Below are 16,751 nucleotides of genomic sequence, written 5' to 3' on the forward strand. Positions count from 1 at the left end.
GGATGAGTCAAACAACAGCGGTGTTGTGATGTGAATGTTATGGTAGGGGTGAGATGGGATGCGATGTTTAGTTATCAATAACACCTTTGATCAGTTTGAGTCTTTTTGGGAGGAAAAAAAAGATAAAGCTCTGATTCCAGCTTCCTAAATATGAATATCTTCTGGTTTCTTTACTCCTATGAGAGTAAAATGAATATCGTTGGGTTGGGGAGAAGCAAGACAATTGAGGACATCATCTTGGGAATAAATACAGGCATTTTTCACAATTTTCTGATATTTTAAAGACCAAACAACTAATCGATTATTTGAAAATTATTATTGTTTACTTGTGAAAATAATGTGAAACCATTTAAAAGAAGTGCAGCTGCTGTAGTGATGAGAATCGGCAGAGGCCTTGAGCGGCCCGATAGTCATGGACACTCGAGGATGATGCTGCGGCTCTTTAAGTGGCTGCACATCCCAACACACTCCACACACACACACACACACACACACACACACACACACACACACACACACACACACACGCAGCACCCAAATCCCCTCTGCATTTAGCTCGTCTTACATAACCAGCCAGTAACCACGGCTATCACACAACGAATCTGTCTGTTTTCCCTCCCATCGTCATCTTTTCCTGTCTTCCCCCTGTGTTTACATGGAGGGACAGTGTTGCCTTGAGTCGTTTCCATGGCAACGCAATGTGGATCGACAGCACAAGTGTCTTAATTTTGATGTAACGTGAGGATCCACGTGTGCTCCCCCACTGGGGTGAAGGAGAGCAAAGCACCACCATCAGCAAAATGTCAAAGCTTTTTTCTACATCGAGTCTGTCCTGAATTATTTTTATTTCACACCAGAGGCTGGAGAATAAAACGCAGAGCAAGACGAGTGGAGTGATGTGGAGTTTGAGGCTGGACTAATTTGGATTGTTTAAAGACGGAAAAGAAAAATCCTGTGTTTGTGTTTGTCAGTCTAAATCTCAAAGTCAGGGTAGCAGGAAAGACGAGCGTCATATCTCCACTTGTTCAGACTCCCACCAGCAGGAAGTGACAAATGAAAACAAAAGTGAAGCAACAACAACAGCCCTGTAAACAGCAGAGACAGCTGGGCCTCCAGTCCATTCACAGAGAGGCTGTTAAGCATCAGCGTCGCTAAGTGACGTCACACTTGATGCTGAAGGGATTCATTGCTCAGTGGATTGACGACAGTTGTGATACCTGATTAATATTTCAGTCAATCAAATATGGAACAGTCACTTGCTACAGCTTTTCAGGTGTGAGACTTTGTCACTTTTCTCTGTTTTACATCATTTTGACTGAAAATCTTTGGGTTTTGGACTGTTGGTTGGACAAATTTGAAGACAACTCTGGGAAATTTTGAAAGATTTCTCACACTTTTCCTACTTAAGGTCGCCTGTTTTAGGTACCAACCCTAAATCAATGGATCGAAAAGATAATTGACATGTTAATTGATAATGATAATGAATCATTGCATGCAAACCCAGCAACATTAATAGTCATTATGGGATTGATGAGGAAAATTAGTGTTTTGAATTTATTTTCTAACCTCTGCTCAACATCTGAGGATGAAAAATAAGTTAACATTGCTTGAAGTGACGCTGAACTAGCTTTTTGTTATTTTATGCATCAGCCGAAACGGGACAGTTTAGAACGACATGAAGTGTGAACAAACTGTTGAAAGTGTTTCAAATTTTAGAATAAAACAAACCCTCAAACTGAGAGAGATGAGATGATGACATGAATTTATTTTCCGGAACATAAAAACAGAAGAAATCGGCTCAGCTTTATAAAGGAAATTAAGTAGCTCAGCTCAAATAGAGTATGTAATTCATAGATAAGTCAGGAATTATTTCCATGACTGTGTAAATCTCACTTCCTGCCTTTTATCAGGATCGTTCGTGTCTACAGGGGGAAGAAGAACTTCGGCTTCACTCTGCGGGGTCACGCTCCCGTCTGCATCGACTCCGTCATCCCAGGTACTGCTTCTATATAAAAACCAGTACAGTGCGGTCCTGATAGATGCCTCCTCTTTGTGTTCTGTGTTGGCTGGTGAGGGAGGACGGGCGGATGCGTTTTATGTGGGTGAGTCTGTTGTGGTGCCAGCCGCTGGGGGTTGAAGGTGATCAGGAGGTGTTTGTGTGTGTGAGTATGAGTGTACCAGGAAGTGGATTTGTCTGACTCACCAATGAAATGTTAACAGGAAAACACTCAGAACAAGCTGTACTGTTCAGTTACAGCGACTTATAGCAGGCAGGCAGCACTATGCAGTTACATTCAGAGACTTTACACAGACTCTGATCTGGAGTTTCAGCTTCCTCAATATCCTGTTTGAGTTTAACTGATTTTGGGAGTATATAACTTTTTGAGTTATGTTTGTTTTTATGTTGTATATATGTTATATATATTATATTGTTTATATTGTTATATTTATGTTATGTTCAGTACTATCAGATCATGCTGGGGTTCTAATCAAATTGTCATGATGCATCATAGTTTTGTAGGATTTAGTGATTTAGAAAAGCAGGTAAAAATTCAAGCCTCTGACACATGAGATATAAAACAAATAAGGGGATGTTTCATTAACATCATATAGTTTTGTCATACTTAATAAAGTATACATTTTCTTATCATGTACTGTTTTGTTAGTTTATTTAATGGAAACCCACTGATAAGGGTAAATTTTGCACTGTAATACTTCTACAAACTAAAATTCAATCAGATGCCACTTCATAGAAATATCAACATATTTTTTTAGAAGTTCAACATTTCGAAAAATATGCATTTCCACTTTCTTGCCAAGAGTTAGACGAGAAGATCGACACCACATTTGCATCAGTCCATTTCGTATGAGGATACAGTTAGCAGTTAGCTTAGCTTAGCATAAGCTAACTCTGTTCGAAGGTAATAAAATCCCCCTGAAAACATCCCTTAAACTCATGATAAGATGTCTAAAGTTTTACATTTTATACGTTTTACATCTTGAGTGTAAAAATTACCATTTGTGTTTTTTAGATATTTATATTTCTTGACATAGCCATCAATTAAAAAAACACAAATTGTAGTTTATGGATAAATCAAACTAGATATGATTCATGTTGCGCTTTAGAAGCGGATTTTGTTACCTTTGGAAACAGCCAGGCTGACTTTTTCCCAGTTTCCTGTCTCTGTGCTATGCTATGCTGGCTGGATACTGCCTGTAGCATTATATTGGCTAGGCAGATACAAGAAGTTATCAGTCTTCTCATCTAACTCTCGACAAGAAAGCGAATACACTTATTTCCCAAAAATGCCAAATGAATCCTTTAAGGTCACTGGATTGTTCTAGATCATTTCTAGCATCTGGTGTTGATTCAAACAGCCTTTCTTTATAGATATAGATCAGAACTGAAACAAAATGAACAACTACAAAGCCCTGTTTATTAGTCACCTAAGGTCAGTAATTCAGATGTTTGTGTTGTTTCATTTTTTTATCTGAAGGGTGAGTTTACCCTCACTTTGCACTGCTAAATGACTTTTTTGTAGATAAAATACAACCAGCTGCTTTTTACCAGAGAGATCATTGGCATGAAAATCAAACACTTATTGCCACTAAGAGCTTTTTGTGAACTATGTTAATTACTTTCTTCTTTTTTTTCTAAATTCCAGCCATTAAAATGTTTTTTTAATTAACTGTTATTGCTCTCACAAATAAAAGTAGCAGACAAGCGAGGCTGTGAAGTTGCTGTTAAGGGAATTTGCCAGGTTCGTCTGCGAGGAGGGTGGTGTGTGCTATGTGTGTGTATTTGATGATGACGGCACCGTTCCCGCCCACCACCATCTCCCACCATCATGTGCTGAAGCAGCCAGGGCGGACTGACTCAGTGGGCCTTATGGAGGTTGATATGGACATAGTGGGGGTGGATACTAGCATGTCTCTCATCGTGATCTGTACACAGATCCTTTACTGCTAACCAGGAAACTGCAAACTCTGTGATTTCAAGTCTGTCTCATGGCCTGTGAATGTGCCTGAACTCACAAACACTACGTTAACACACAAGGAGTTTGTTCCATCCAAAGTTCGGGTTGAAAAAAAAATAGACATGACGTTTAGTGTGAGGAGAATTTAGCAGTGAGTTGACAGATGAGGAGGCGATGGTGGACGGGTACAGTGCATTCAGAACAGATTCCACCAGGGATTGTTTTGACAGCGCTGTTTCCTTACGTAATGAGATTTATCACGGAGATCTTGTTTGTTGATGGGCTTTGTTGGATGCCATACGCAGATTGACAGCGTCAAATTAGTCACCATCCTTCCCTGTTGTGCCCGTCTGTTCGGCGCACCTTGTTAGCCGGTGATTTTTGTGCCAGGATCCATTTTCAATCTGTGATTGATGTTTGATTTTCTGCCATCATTGTCTCCCTCTCAGATAGTCCTGCTGAAGAATGCGGACTGAAAACAGGCGACCGTATCCTCTTCCTCAATGGACTGGACATGAGGTTTGTCTTCAATGGATTACATTATTGTTATTAGCAGCAACAGCAGGAGTAGTAGTATTTTTGTCTTTGCCTGTTGTCCAAGTTCTTGAACTTCGAAAGTATATGTTGAGGTCGCAGGGCTTAGCTTCCTCCAGCAGAAGCCATCTGCTGCCACTGTGAAACACATCTTTTACAGTGGCCAATAATCTGTCACAGAGCAGCTTTTATTTGGTTCTGTTGTAGTTTCTCTTGAATCATTATTTTACTATTTCTGAGCCAATTTTTTAAGCTTTAAAGCAGTATGTGCATTGCGTCTGTCTCCTGTCAGTCATCCTCACTACAGGAGAAAATCAAAGTCTCAGCCTTGAAAATATCCTTCCCAAATATGTAGCTTCACAGATTATTAAATCTAACTCCTTTGATTTTGTTTGAAGTATTTGTGGTCCTGAGGAAAGAGACAGACTTGAAGGGAGATATTAATGTAGAAGTAATTACATTATAAACCTAATAAAACTAATTTAGGGAAAATGTAACACATGGACAGATGTACGTACTTGAACAGGCTGAATAATTCAACGTATTGGCAAATACACCTCTTACTTTCTTGCCAAGAGTTAGATGCGAAGATCAATAACACTCTCATGTCTGTGCACTTAATAAGAAGCTACACCCAGCAGCCAGTTAGCTCAGCTTAGCAAAAAAGACTTGGTAACGCCTAGCGAGGCTCTGTCCAAAGCTCGCCCACCAGCACCTTGAAAGGTCACTACACATAGATCTCATTTGTTTAATGTGCAGTACATCCATGTAAGTGTAAAAACGACAAGTTGTGGTGTTACGGGGGTTTTGTGCTAGACACTGTGACAATAAGACTCTCAGAGGTAGCTGAGTCTGGCAAAGATACAGTCTGTCATATAACCCCCATCACAGATTTTGTCACCATTGCACAATGTCTCTTCCACTCTTTGTGCTAGGCTAGGCTATCTAGCTGCCTTCTTATTCAAGTCTCTGCAAACAGCTCGTAGCTAGCCAAAACAGCTAGCATTGCTCTGTCCAACAGTAACAATATCCACCCACCAGTGTGTGCTGGAAAGGAATGGAGCAGGGTCCAGCTGTTTCCTGTTTCCAGCTTACTGACTGCTGGCTTCAGCTTCATATTTAGTGTACCGACACGAGAAAGTTATTCATCCAAGTCTCTGTAAACAGCTAGTGGCTGGTGAAAACAGCTAGCCTAGTTCATATCACAGTAACAAAATCAATCTACCAGCACCTCCAAAGCTCACTAATTGGCATGTCATATCTTGTTTGTTTAGCCTTTACACAAACTCTAAATGGCAGGTTGTGGTTTTACAGGGATTTATGCACTGGAGAGGAATGGAGCAGGGTAAGCTGTTCCCTGTTTACAGTCTTATTAGCTAATTGGCTGCAGGCTGTAGCGTCCTGATTAGCATACAGACATGAGTGGTATCAGTCTTCTTATCTAACTCTCGGCAAGAAAGTGAATATTTCCAAACTATTCTTTTAAATTTGAATTTCACTGTATTCTCCTATTTACCTCTGACATGCACATCTGTGCTGTCAAGTCACAGTATAGCCCCACAGTATATGACAGTTTGCCTAAAGCGGCTTAATGTTCATAACACAACACCATCCTGAGACCCTGTACAGTGTGGATGGGTCGATGCACGTGTACACGAAGCCTTTATGTAAACAGAACTTTTCTTGTGGGAGTAGTTGTAGATATTTTGTGGACTTTACAACTTCTTGACCTTCTGCCTCTGGATTCTCAGAGAGTGAGCGTGGGCGTGCAGATAAGAGATTCAGCGTGGATGAAATGAATCGTACCTATATGCGCTAAACAAATACAGTATATCTATCAATATTTCAGACAGTATATCCAGTGCTGAGTGAAGAAACATTATTACTAACTCTTCAACCCTGACATCCACGTGAAGGAAGAATCGCAGAGCCGTTCCCATGGCTGCCTGATGCACTGATTTGATTGGCACAGTATAATTTTGCTGCTCTCCGTGATAACATGGTGCTGCAGCAGTAGGAGGTGATCAGCAAAAAAAGAGTTATTCACCAGAGAGAGAGAGAAAGAAAGATATAGAAGATATGTGAGAAATTTCAATGTTGTGAGCATACGGTGTATGGTATCTATAAAAACGTGTTTGCACAGTCCTCATCTCAGGAGTATTAAAACTTCTAGGAATCCTCTATCTTCACCAAAGTGAATTAGTTCATCTGAAATCATACAGTCCATCATAATGGCTTGGGCTTGGACTCAGACTCACCCTGTCAAAACAGTGTCTCATGTGAAGAATAAGATGTTCTCACACTGTGCCATAATATAAGTGTGAAATGAGTCTTGCAGGGTCTTGAAGAGGAGTTGCCATGTTGCTGGGCAGATTCAGTGCCAGGAATCAGTGCATTTCACAGTGTAACTATTTGGCTTCAGATGAACTTGTCTGGCAAATTGAGATTTTTAATTAGTTTCTTAGAGATTGGTGATTATGTATCTTTTGCATGATTTTTTGTTTTAGTTCAAATCAGTTCTACTTAAAGGGTAACTACCGATTTCACACATTAAAGTGTGTTTCAAGCTCTCAGTACTACTGCATATGTGAAAAAAGCAGTATAAAGCATGTTGTGTCTCCAGAGGAAGCTGCATGTGATCTGTTAAATTTCCTCCAGTGATGTCACTTAGTGGCTGAGCTGCATTGTGGGTAATGTAGGAACCATGTTTCGAAAAGCAGTACGCTGGTCTACATTGCACATTGCACTATGACACTGTTGGACAGTTTAAAAAGAAATGGTTCCTTTTCAGAACCTGGTGCCTACATTACCCACAATGCAACTTAGCCACAGAGTGTTATCACTAGAGGCAGTTACTCAGATTACACATAGCTTTCTCTGGAGCTACTTTATACTACTGTTTTCACATATGCAGTTGTACTCTCCAAGACCTGTAAACACACTTTAATGTGTAAAATTGGTGAAATTACCCTTTAAGGGTCTTCTTTCAAGCTTGTACTTAGCTGTCAAAATTTGTATCATTTGGTTTTTGCTTTCTGTCTTATAGCACTGTTACATGTTTCCCTCTGTCATACAGTTGATTTTATTCCTCCTGTCCATCTGCTTTATCGTCCAGAGTCCACCAACTTTCCATCATCTACCACCGTCCCTCTCACGTCCGCTCTTTTGTTCTGTCTCTCTTTCTAGGAACTGTTCCCATGAGAAGGTGGTGTCCATGTTGCAGGGCAGTGGGGCGATGCCCACCCTGGTGGTGGAGGAGGGTCCGTCTGAATACTCCTCAGACCAAACTGACCCAGAGGAGTCTCCAAGCATGGCCCCCACAACGTTACCACGCTCCAGGTCAAAACACGACAACAAACCTGACTTTTTAATTTGATATTTTCCAGCATTATGGTCCTATGGTCTGCAGGGACAAACAAACTAACACGAGATCCCTCTGTGAAGAGCATTTGTTGATAAAAGATGGAGAACAAAGGAGAAACAATACTTACAATGCTAATCTTACACCTTAAAGGTCTCCGGCCCTCAGTTCTCTGCAGTGGGTGGCAGAGATTCTTCCGCCGAGCATTAAAGTCCACGGGCGGACCTTCAGCCAGCAGCTGGAGCACCTGCTGACCATCCAGGAGAGGTACACGGTCTGCAAGGCCCTGGAGACCTTCTTCCAGCACAGGTCAGTGGGATAGAGGGACAGAGGTGATCTGCAAAAGGAGTAAAACTGCAGCTTTAAGTTCAGTTTCAGCATCTGTCAAACTACCTTTGTGCTAAAAGTCTGGTAACTAACTAGCTTACATTGCATATACTGAAAATCAGCTGTTGCCTGGGAAACTGTGTTTTTACCATAGTCGATATATCAGGCTGCGAAATGTGCACTTAATGTAGGCGAAAGAGAGAGATGGAGGAAATGAATGATGGAGAGGAAAAGCAAATGCGCATAGCTAAGCAGGAAGTTTATTCCTCCCTGTTGGCTCTGGTAACGTGTCCTCGAGGATGAAGGGCTGAACGAGAGGAAAGAGGGATGGAGCAGCAGCTCGGCAGATGATACAAACATGTGATGCTGCAGGATTAAAAACAAAATACCAAGCGAGTTCTACACTATGTACATACAGTGTAAACACCCAGAGGCATAAATCCTACCATAACTGACATCCCTGTTATCCTCCCACCTTTACATAATCTTTTTTCTTCCCGGATCTCGTTCGGAGATATTTGTGGCTTTAGAGCAAAGAATATAAATCAAAGCTAAGTCAGTTACCCAGCAGTAAACATGGCTCGGTTATGTAAGATGATGTGTATGTATATGGATGGTTATTGTTTGCAGGAATGTGGACACTCTCATAGTGGATGTGTTTCCGGTGTTGGACACTCCGGCCAAACAGCTGATCTGGCAGTTTATCCACCAGCTCCTGACCTACGACGAACAGGAGCGCTGTCAGAGCAAGTTGTCCCGCTTCCTGGGCTGCAAGAGCAGTGGTGAGCTTCAAAACACAACATGAAACACACAAACAGCATATGTAAAAATACAGAGCTTCGATCATTAACCAACTGGTGTTTTTTATAATTAACACAGGCACTGAGGAGCAGCTGTGCATAATTAACTTGTGAATAACAACAACTTAATGCTGAGCGTGTGTGTTTTGCAGCCGCATTGGAGCCCGACGTGGGTCCGGAGCACCACCGGCGGAGCAGCTCCATGCGTGTGACGGGGACGTCGTACCGTAGCTGCGTCCGAGAGAGGAGCTCCGACGACTGCATCATCGGGACTCACCTGGGAATGGGTACGCTGCTTATACAGTAACAACAACGAGCACAGCGATTTACTGCCCCGTAGCACAAAATCACTACAATCTCCACGGAGCTGGTCGCATTTAGATGAAGCTTTTAATTTCCAGCGCCATTCTGGATCAGAAACTTGTCGCCCGAATGGGAATTTAAGACAATCTTAACTGCACAGAGGCTTGTTGCTCTGGGACATCAACCCTTTTTTATTTTACAGATGTTATTATCTGTTTCTTTCTGAAAAACCTCTGTTTGGAGGGCCATGCAGCACTAACACTACTCCTATGCCTCTTTCCCAACAAGAATCCGGACACACTAACCCGTGAACACACAAAATGAAGGGCAAGGGCTAAGCTTTAGGGGCAAGGAGTATATTGGTATTGGGTCTAAAAGTCTACAGCCCCTTGTTAGCACTCCTGTTGAGGTTGTACTTGTTCACAGAAGTGCTTTGAGCTAAATGCTAAGATAACACTCTCACAGTAATTATGCTCGTGTGTTGTTTAGTATCAAAGTAATTAACAGAAGTAATAGCTTCTGAACACAGTGGAGCATTTAGCATTTATTAAAGAGACAGATATTTCCCTGGTAGAGACTAAAAACGATCTAAAAGAGGGTGAATATTGAGCTTCCATTCTCCCGGTTGCCTGAAACACGACTCCTCATGAATGTTAATGTTTCTCCATAACTTTCCGCTGCCACCAAGCAGCCAAAAAGATCCCTTATTCCAGGTTTAACACCAACTGTAAAATGAGTTGGGTTTTTTTTTTTTTTACATTATTTTTTAATCTACTCCTTATCTTTTATTCAGTATTATTGGATCTGTTCTGATTTAGAATCCTTGGTCCTACAAGGAAAATCTAGGTAGAGACAGCGGAGGAGCTTCTGAACTGAATCATGAATCAGTGAGCTGCTCAGCGCTCAGTAATAAGGCTGTGTTTGCACTGGTCAGCTCCCATGTGGGATCGTGTGTAATTGTTAGTACATGCAGTAGATTAAGACATGTGCCCAGCAAATCCTCTGTGAACACATAAAGGTTACATAAGACAAAAATTGCCATCACCAGTTCAAACACCAACTCCATGTCTCAGCTGTCTTTGCCCCCGAGCTATCGGTTTGGAAGCACACACACTGTTTGTTTCCAGTTTGAGGCATCAGGTTGTTCATTCATGGTTTCCCTTGTTTTCCATTGCCAAGCTTTTGCCTTCTGCTGCCTCCACGCTCTTCTGCTCTACTCCGTCCTCTCTCCCCTCCTGGCTGGGGGTGGATAGAAAGGAGGAGGCTTTTGTCCATGTGTCACTGTTCATGCCTTATTGTGCTTTAGGAATTCATGTGGATGAAAATGGGAGCCCGGAGGAGAGGCAGTCAGGAGATGGAACCTCCTTCCCCGAGTCCCCTGACCTCAGTCATGTAGGTATTACCGCAGCTTTTCAGCGCCGAGCTATTCAGCGACTGGCATAATGAATGCTAGTTATGTTGTGTGTGCTCTCTGGTCTCACATCATTTGAGGGTCTGCTCGTAATTACTGCAATTCAACATGAGGCATTAAATCTGATTTATGACTGCAGTTTAACCTGCCGTCAGAAAATTGTTCCTAAAAAGCTTCAACGCAGCAGACCCTCAAAGCAAAAAAATGTGTCGCAGCGATTGTGCGCTAACCAGCTGATCATGCCCTCCACCCGTAGATGACAGGTGTGTACACGGAGCTGGAGAACGTGTACGCAGGGAAGAGTGTGTCGCCACTGCAGGGCGGCTCCTCGGCAGAGCCCGAGGGCCCGGGACAGACTGAGGCCTACGGGCGCTCTCTCTCCCCGCTTACACTCCCGCCTCTCACAGGTACTCTGGGGCTGACACACACGCCCAAACACTCAATCACACACACACTGCGCATATGCTTTCAGACACATGCTTTCATCAATGGCTCACAACCATGTGCCATTTAGTGGTGAATTATTGAAATCGGATGACATATCCGGCAGGACTGTAAAGTGGAGGACTTTGAGTCTCGATGGCACATGACGGTCACATTAGATTTGCTGTAAACACAAGCTGCTGAATGTGGGAAAGCGTTAGTGTGATTGGTAATGATGGTCATTAAGGTGACAAACGTGACCTACAAAAAAATTCACATATATTAATTATGCTCGCATGATCGCCTCGTCTGCAGCCTTGTGTCTATGGTTGATTTAACATTTCTAAAATCATCTTGGATGTTTAAACAAGTTGTTTGTGCCGATCTGAGTCAACGTGGCAGGAGAACCGCAGATATTTGAATGTGTTTAAGTTAGAACTCATTCAAATTCTACAATCTATATGTGCATATACATAAGCCTGTGGTTTATCTTTATGTTGCCATGGCAACCTCTCAGCCGAGATCATCCTCAAGGCGACAACATGATCGAGAATGTCACGCATAATTTCGCGAGGGAATGAATAGCATAATATATAAGGTGTAAACATCTTCAGTGCGAGCGTCACATGCCTACGCGCACCACGACGACTGCAGCCATCTTTGATTTCCTTCTGTACAGGTAACCGTAAGTCCGGCCTGTCCCTATCCTGGAAGGAGCCTCTCCCGACTCCCGTGTATGAGATCCACCACCAGAGCAGTGTGGACTCCAACCCGTACGTCAGCTTAGAAAGCCCACCGGCTTCCCCGCAGCACTCTGACAGCGGCCCTAACACGCTGACCCGCCGCAAGAAGCTGTTCACCTTCTCCCGCCCGCCTCGCAGCCGGGACACAGACAAGTTCCTGGATGCTTTGAGCGAGCAGCTGGGCCACCGGGTCACTCTGGTGGACGACTTCGTACCCGGGGAGAACGACTATGAGGAGGTAAGGAAGATCCGCCTCTACCTAACTGCTTCATCAGTCATAGAGTACATGCTTTGTTTTTATATTAAGGTCCTCTTAAGTTATGTTGACAATGTTAACATTGTAGAGTTGCGTTTTAGTACCTTGTTATTCCTTGCATCATAATACAATGAATTATGGGCACAGCTTCAGTTATTCCTGTGAGAGTTAGCGGTATGCTTCAGCTGTGATGGAGCTTTTTTGAGAAATAAATGATGTGTGAACACCACCTGTGAGAGTTAACACAGGATAATATGGTCAAACCAAACTAAGTTAACTTAACGGACACAAGTTCAAAAGAACTGTTGGCCTTATATCTGCTTTTAGACGGACAAGGTGTCTCAACTTCTTTAGCTTTGTACATTTTTCATCACATCACCATCGGTAGAATCACTAAACTAGCTAAATATCCCACTGGACGTTACCGGAGGCCACTTCCTGATGTTGTCTTTCCATCCCCCTGTAGTCGAAAGATGAAGTATCACCACATGATGTCGTTCAAAGTATAACAGGCTGTGTTCCCTCATCATTTAGTTCCCATAAAGCTCTCAGAAAAGGGAAGAGACCTGTAGCAGACCACTAACTTGCAGTTTCATTGAAAGGAATAATCCAAAGCTGCGGCCATCTATCATGCAAGGAATCATAAGGCTGGGAATAATGTTGGCACTAAATTTAATTTTTAATCTAAATGAAATTAAAAATGTAAAGAAATAATTTCATATTAATGACACCATTGTAAAAATGTCTGTAAGCCATAGAGACTCTGAGTAATCTTTAGTAATACTTGTATTTTATACCTTCATTGCCACACTCATTATTTCACTTGTTCATGACAGTTAAACTAATGTCTCATAGTTACTGTTTTACTTCTTTTAATGCAAAAATATTAAATGTAGCAAAACTTACGTGCATTTGCCTATTATCAAATATATAATAAGCAAATTCACATCTGATTAAAGTCATAACGTTGTAGTGATGCATGTTTACATTAGAGCAGCTCTAATGTACGCTACAATGAACACTTGTGTCACATGAACAGATATATCAAGGTGGTTGTCATGGTTTCAGAAGAAGAGGGGTGCCTGTAAGTAAAACATGATACTCGGTTATAAAGTAGAGTCTAATTTTATATCTGCCTATTCAGTAGAAATCTAAGCATATGATGAGGACCTGGCTGATGTTTTATCATCGAACAAACGTAGCTGTGTCACGTCTTTGTCAGGGTGGTTTAGTGTTTGTCGTCTGGGAAACTGGGAGAGCAGCATATTTAGATATTTCACTTGGAAGCGTACGTACTTTAAAACTGTTTTTAGTATAGCATTTTAAAATCAACTTCATTTATTTCTTTATTTTCTTGTGTTACATTAATAGATGGGTTGGTGTACTGATTATTAAGTGCATGTGTTTACAAATGATGCAGATTAGGAGTTATTTCATTTGGTTGCTTTCACGTTTTTTCTGCTCCATAAGTAGATTAATAAGCAAGCTTATAAAACTAAAAAACAGACGCCGTGCATTTTTTAACACCTTGATTTTAGTGTATATGGAGGTGAAAGTTGTGATTATCAGGTCTGATGGTGCGCCTCTCCTCCCTGCAGATGAGTTTCCAGGACGACCAGGACCTGGGCTTCATGCCCCGGCAGCTCAGCAGTGGCAGCAGCGAGGATCACAGTAGCAGCGACGAAGCCTCCTCCCCCACTTACTCGTCAGGATCTGAACCCATCCCGCCGCCTCCCACCCAGAGCCCCCCACCTCCCCCGCCTTTCCAGGCCCTCATACCGCCTCCCGCTCAGTTCACTGACCCCATGCCGCCAGTCCGCTTCTCCCCAGAGCACGTCCCCCGAAGTCGGATGCCCTTCCAGCCCCACCACCCCATCATCCCTCCTCCCCCGCCCCCTCCAAGGACCATCCTATCCAGCCGCTCTCCTCTCCACAAAGTGCTCCCCACCAGAGAAGAAGCAGACAAAACTCACCAGCGCTTCCAAGCCACCCGCCTCTCGCACGTCCACACCACCACCCTGGTCTCCACCACCCTGCGCTCCGCCCAGCCTTCGCGCTACCTCCCCCGGCAGCTCAGCCAGCCCCAGCCCACTCTCCAGCCGTCCCCCCAGCCCTCCCCTCAGCCGCTGAGACCGAGCCAGCTCGTCCTCCAGAGGCACCACCAGCTCCACCACCAACACAGCTACCAGGGCCCGCTGCCGCCATCCCTGGAGGATCACAGCCCGTCCCAGTGTAAGAGCCAAGGCCCCCCGCTGCTCTCCCAGCCTCCGGCCACCCACTCCACCCTCCCCAGTCACACTAAGATCTATGAGAGCACACGGCAGGAGCACCAATCGCAACAGGTAACATCTACTTTTACAAAAGTTTTTAAAAACATGATGACTGTAAATAATGATGATGACCACCTGTGCGACCCTGGGCAAGTTGGTCTTAAAGTGAGGCGGGTCAGGCGCACTGATGGCGCACTGCTGCTGTATCTTTAGGCAGCAGAAGGTGACTGCAGCTGTGTTTCCTGCTATTTAGAGCACATTAATCAAATAGTTAGATACACCTATATAAGCTGGTTTACAACGTACACACACTCAGTTTCAGTTATTTTAACTATTTTCAATGCATGCAGGAATGGCATGTAACAAATACCATGGCACATTTAAGCAGCAAAACTAAAAACCTGTAGTTATAAACCTGACAGGATAGAGGAAACTCTCCAGAGGAAACAGAATTAAACTTTTAGCATCTGAAATAAAAACTTTAAGACAGCTGATGCAGCTGTGTGACCTTTTGGTGTGTAAATGAACACAGAACATTATTTAACATGAAATTCTGACTGATCCTCTCCATGTGTCCGGAGATTTAAATAATTAGTGAATAAAAGCTGATGCACCTTGGCTGGCTCTCTTAATGGAGAGATAGATCTATCGTTTCTGCTGCAGGGGGATCGCAGTTGGTAATGTCTTTTTACCTCATTAAAGATGTATTTCTCCCACCTGCATCCCACCCGCTATTGATCAGAATGACATTTTTTATGACCCAGCAGCATGCCTCCTACCACTCAGTTCAATATTGGTTTATTTTGCTCATGTGTAATCAAATGGAGTTGTTGATATAACAGAGGATTGGGAAGTGGCGCAGGTGAAAGCTTATGTATGCTTGTAAATCACCGAAAATATCAATTAACAGCTTTATGGCGTACCGACATAAATGAGAGAGTTTATGAAAGCTCCACAGCAGCAGCTTGTTTCTAAATGATATATAAATGAAGTTATTTTAATATAAATAAAACATGTTGTCTGATAAACCATTCACACCTGGGCTCTAACAACCCACATGAAGGCCGGGTCAGTGAACGACCCACAAGTGGCCCTGACAACTCTGACACTCAGAGCTCACACGTGTCCTTAACGACTCTGTAAGGACACTCCCACACAGAGTTTAAAAGCCTGCAACTCCTCCAGTTAGTTAGAACTGAAGAAGCCTCTTGGATGAGAGGTGAAACGTCTTCAAGAAACTGAAACAAGTCCAGTCGCCTACAATGCAGCACTTAGTATTACCATGACCTGGATGACTGAGAACCTTCATCAACAATCTGTATCCATTGTACATGTATTAATCTTGTTTTCATTGGCTCAGTGCTTCTCTCTGCTCTGCTTACAGAGAGCAACAGTAGCCAACAAAAAGAAGTGCACTAACATAAACTAACAACCAGCCTCCAGTTCCACAGAGCTCCTTTAAATACAGTCATGGAAATGGGGTAAATTATTATGGGGATTTTTTGAAAATTCATTGTGTTCAAACCCTGGAGTGATATAAATATCACATATGACACGAATGAATCGTCACGGAAAGTTAAAACACAGAGAGCACAGCTGTAGCACAGCAGAGAGCACCTAGCAACAGAAGTGTCGTAGAAAAAGTGGAGAAGCGGCATCATGCAGGCTGATACTTTAAAGCTTTACTGTTATATTTGGCACCTCACAATATGTGAACGCGAATGGAAAAAACCACGAGACTGACGGAGCAGAAATCATCCTGCAGCTTTTGGCAGCTCACCCACTGTTTGCTTCTGTGGCACATTTCAAGAGAAGTGAACTAAAGATCACAGTAAACACGGAAGAAAAATAAGGTAAATCTCAATCAAACAACAGCGTCTGCTGAAAAATTGAGTGTGATCACACCTCTGTGGGCCAAGCCTAATTGGATGTTCATTTTGTCTGCTGCGACTGTCGGAGAGATTTAACAACTCATGAGTTCACTGTATCCCCTGAGGGTTGAGATGATTCAAACACCAGAGTTTGAATAAAAAGCTCGCTCTCTGAAAAACTTCACTCGTGAGCAGCTGTATGCGCACAATGCACGAACTTCCTGCTTTAAAATATCTTTTAAGTTTAAAAAAAGAGCATTTCTTGATCTCCAAGGCACAGCCGCCCCCACCTCCACCCCTGCCTCCGCCCTGTGAGCCTCCTCCGCTGCCCAAGTCGGGCTCCCACGCCTCGGACGCCAACCACATGAGCGTGAAGAGGCTGCGCTGGGAGCAGGTGGAGAACTCCGAGGGAACCATATGGGGTCAGGTGAGCAGTGAACTCATTACATTGCTGTTCTTCGATAAAGCATGCACG

General features: G+C 43.1%; 1 protein-coding gene across 8 annotated transcripts in view; it reads left to right on the forward strand.

The window, feature by feature from the left end:
• Window positions 1–16,751, forward strand: part of grid2ipb (glutamate receptor, ionotropic, delta 2 (Grid2) interacting protein, b) — a 41,433-nt gene that overhangs the window by 17,752 nt on the left and 6,930 nt on the right. For 5 of the 8 annotated variants that reach the window (XM_084341585.1, XM_084341580.1, XM_084341584.1 and 2 more), the window contains 12 exons: window positions 1,911–1,996; window positions 4,427–4,496; window positions 7,698–7,850; window positions 8,026–8,181; window positions 8,830–8,981; window positions 9,152–9,286; window positions 10,609–10,694; window positions 10,970–11,120; window positions 11,816–12,117; window positions 13,175–13,219; window positions 13,734–14,477; window positions 16,551–16,703. In XM_084341585.1, the coding sequence (XP_084197711.1) occupies window positions 1,911–1,996; window positions 4,427–4,496; window positions 7,698–7,850; window positions 8,026–8,181; window positions 8,830–8,981; window positions 9,152–9,286; window positions 10,609–10,694; window positions 10,970–11,120; window positions 11,816–12,117; window positions 13,175–13,219; window positions 13,734–14,477; window positions 16,551–16,703 (2,233 nt within the window). The remainder of the gene's footprint in view (window positions 1–1,910; window positions 1,997–4,426; window positions 4,497–7,697; window positions 7,851–8,025; window positions 8,182–8,829; window positions 8,982–9,151; window positions 9,287–10,608; window positions 10,695–10,969; window positions 11,121–11,815; window positions 12,118–13,174; window positions 13,220–13,733; window positions 14,478–16,550; window positions 16,704–16,751) is intronic. The other 3 variants (XM_084341583.1, XM_084341587.1, XM_084341582.1) reach the window with 2 other exon arrangements.

Source organism: Pagrus pagrus, assembly GCF_965226575.1.
Source record: "Pagrus pagrus genome assembly, chromosome: 21".
NCBI lineage: Eukaryota > Metazoa > Chordata > Actinopteri > Spariformes > Sparidae > Pagrus > Pagrus pagrus.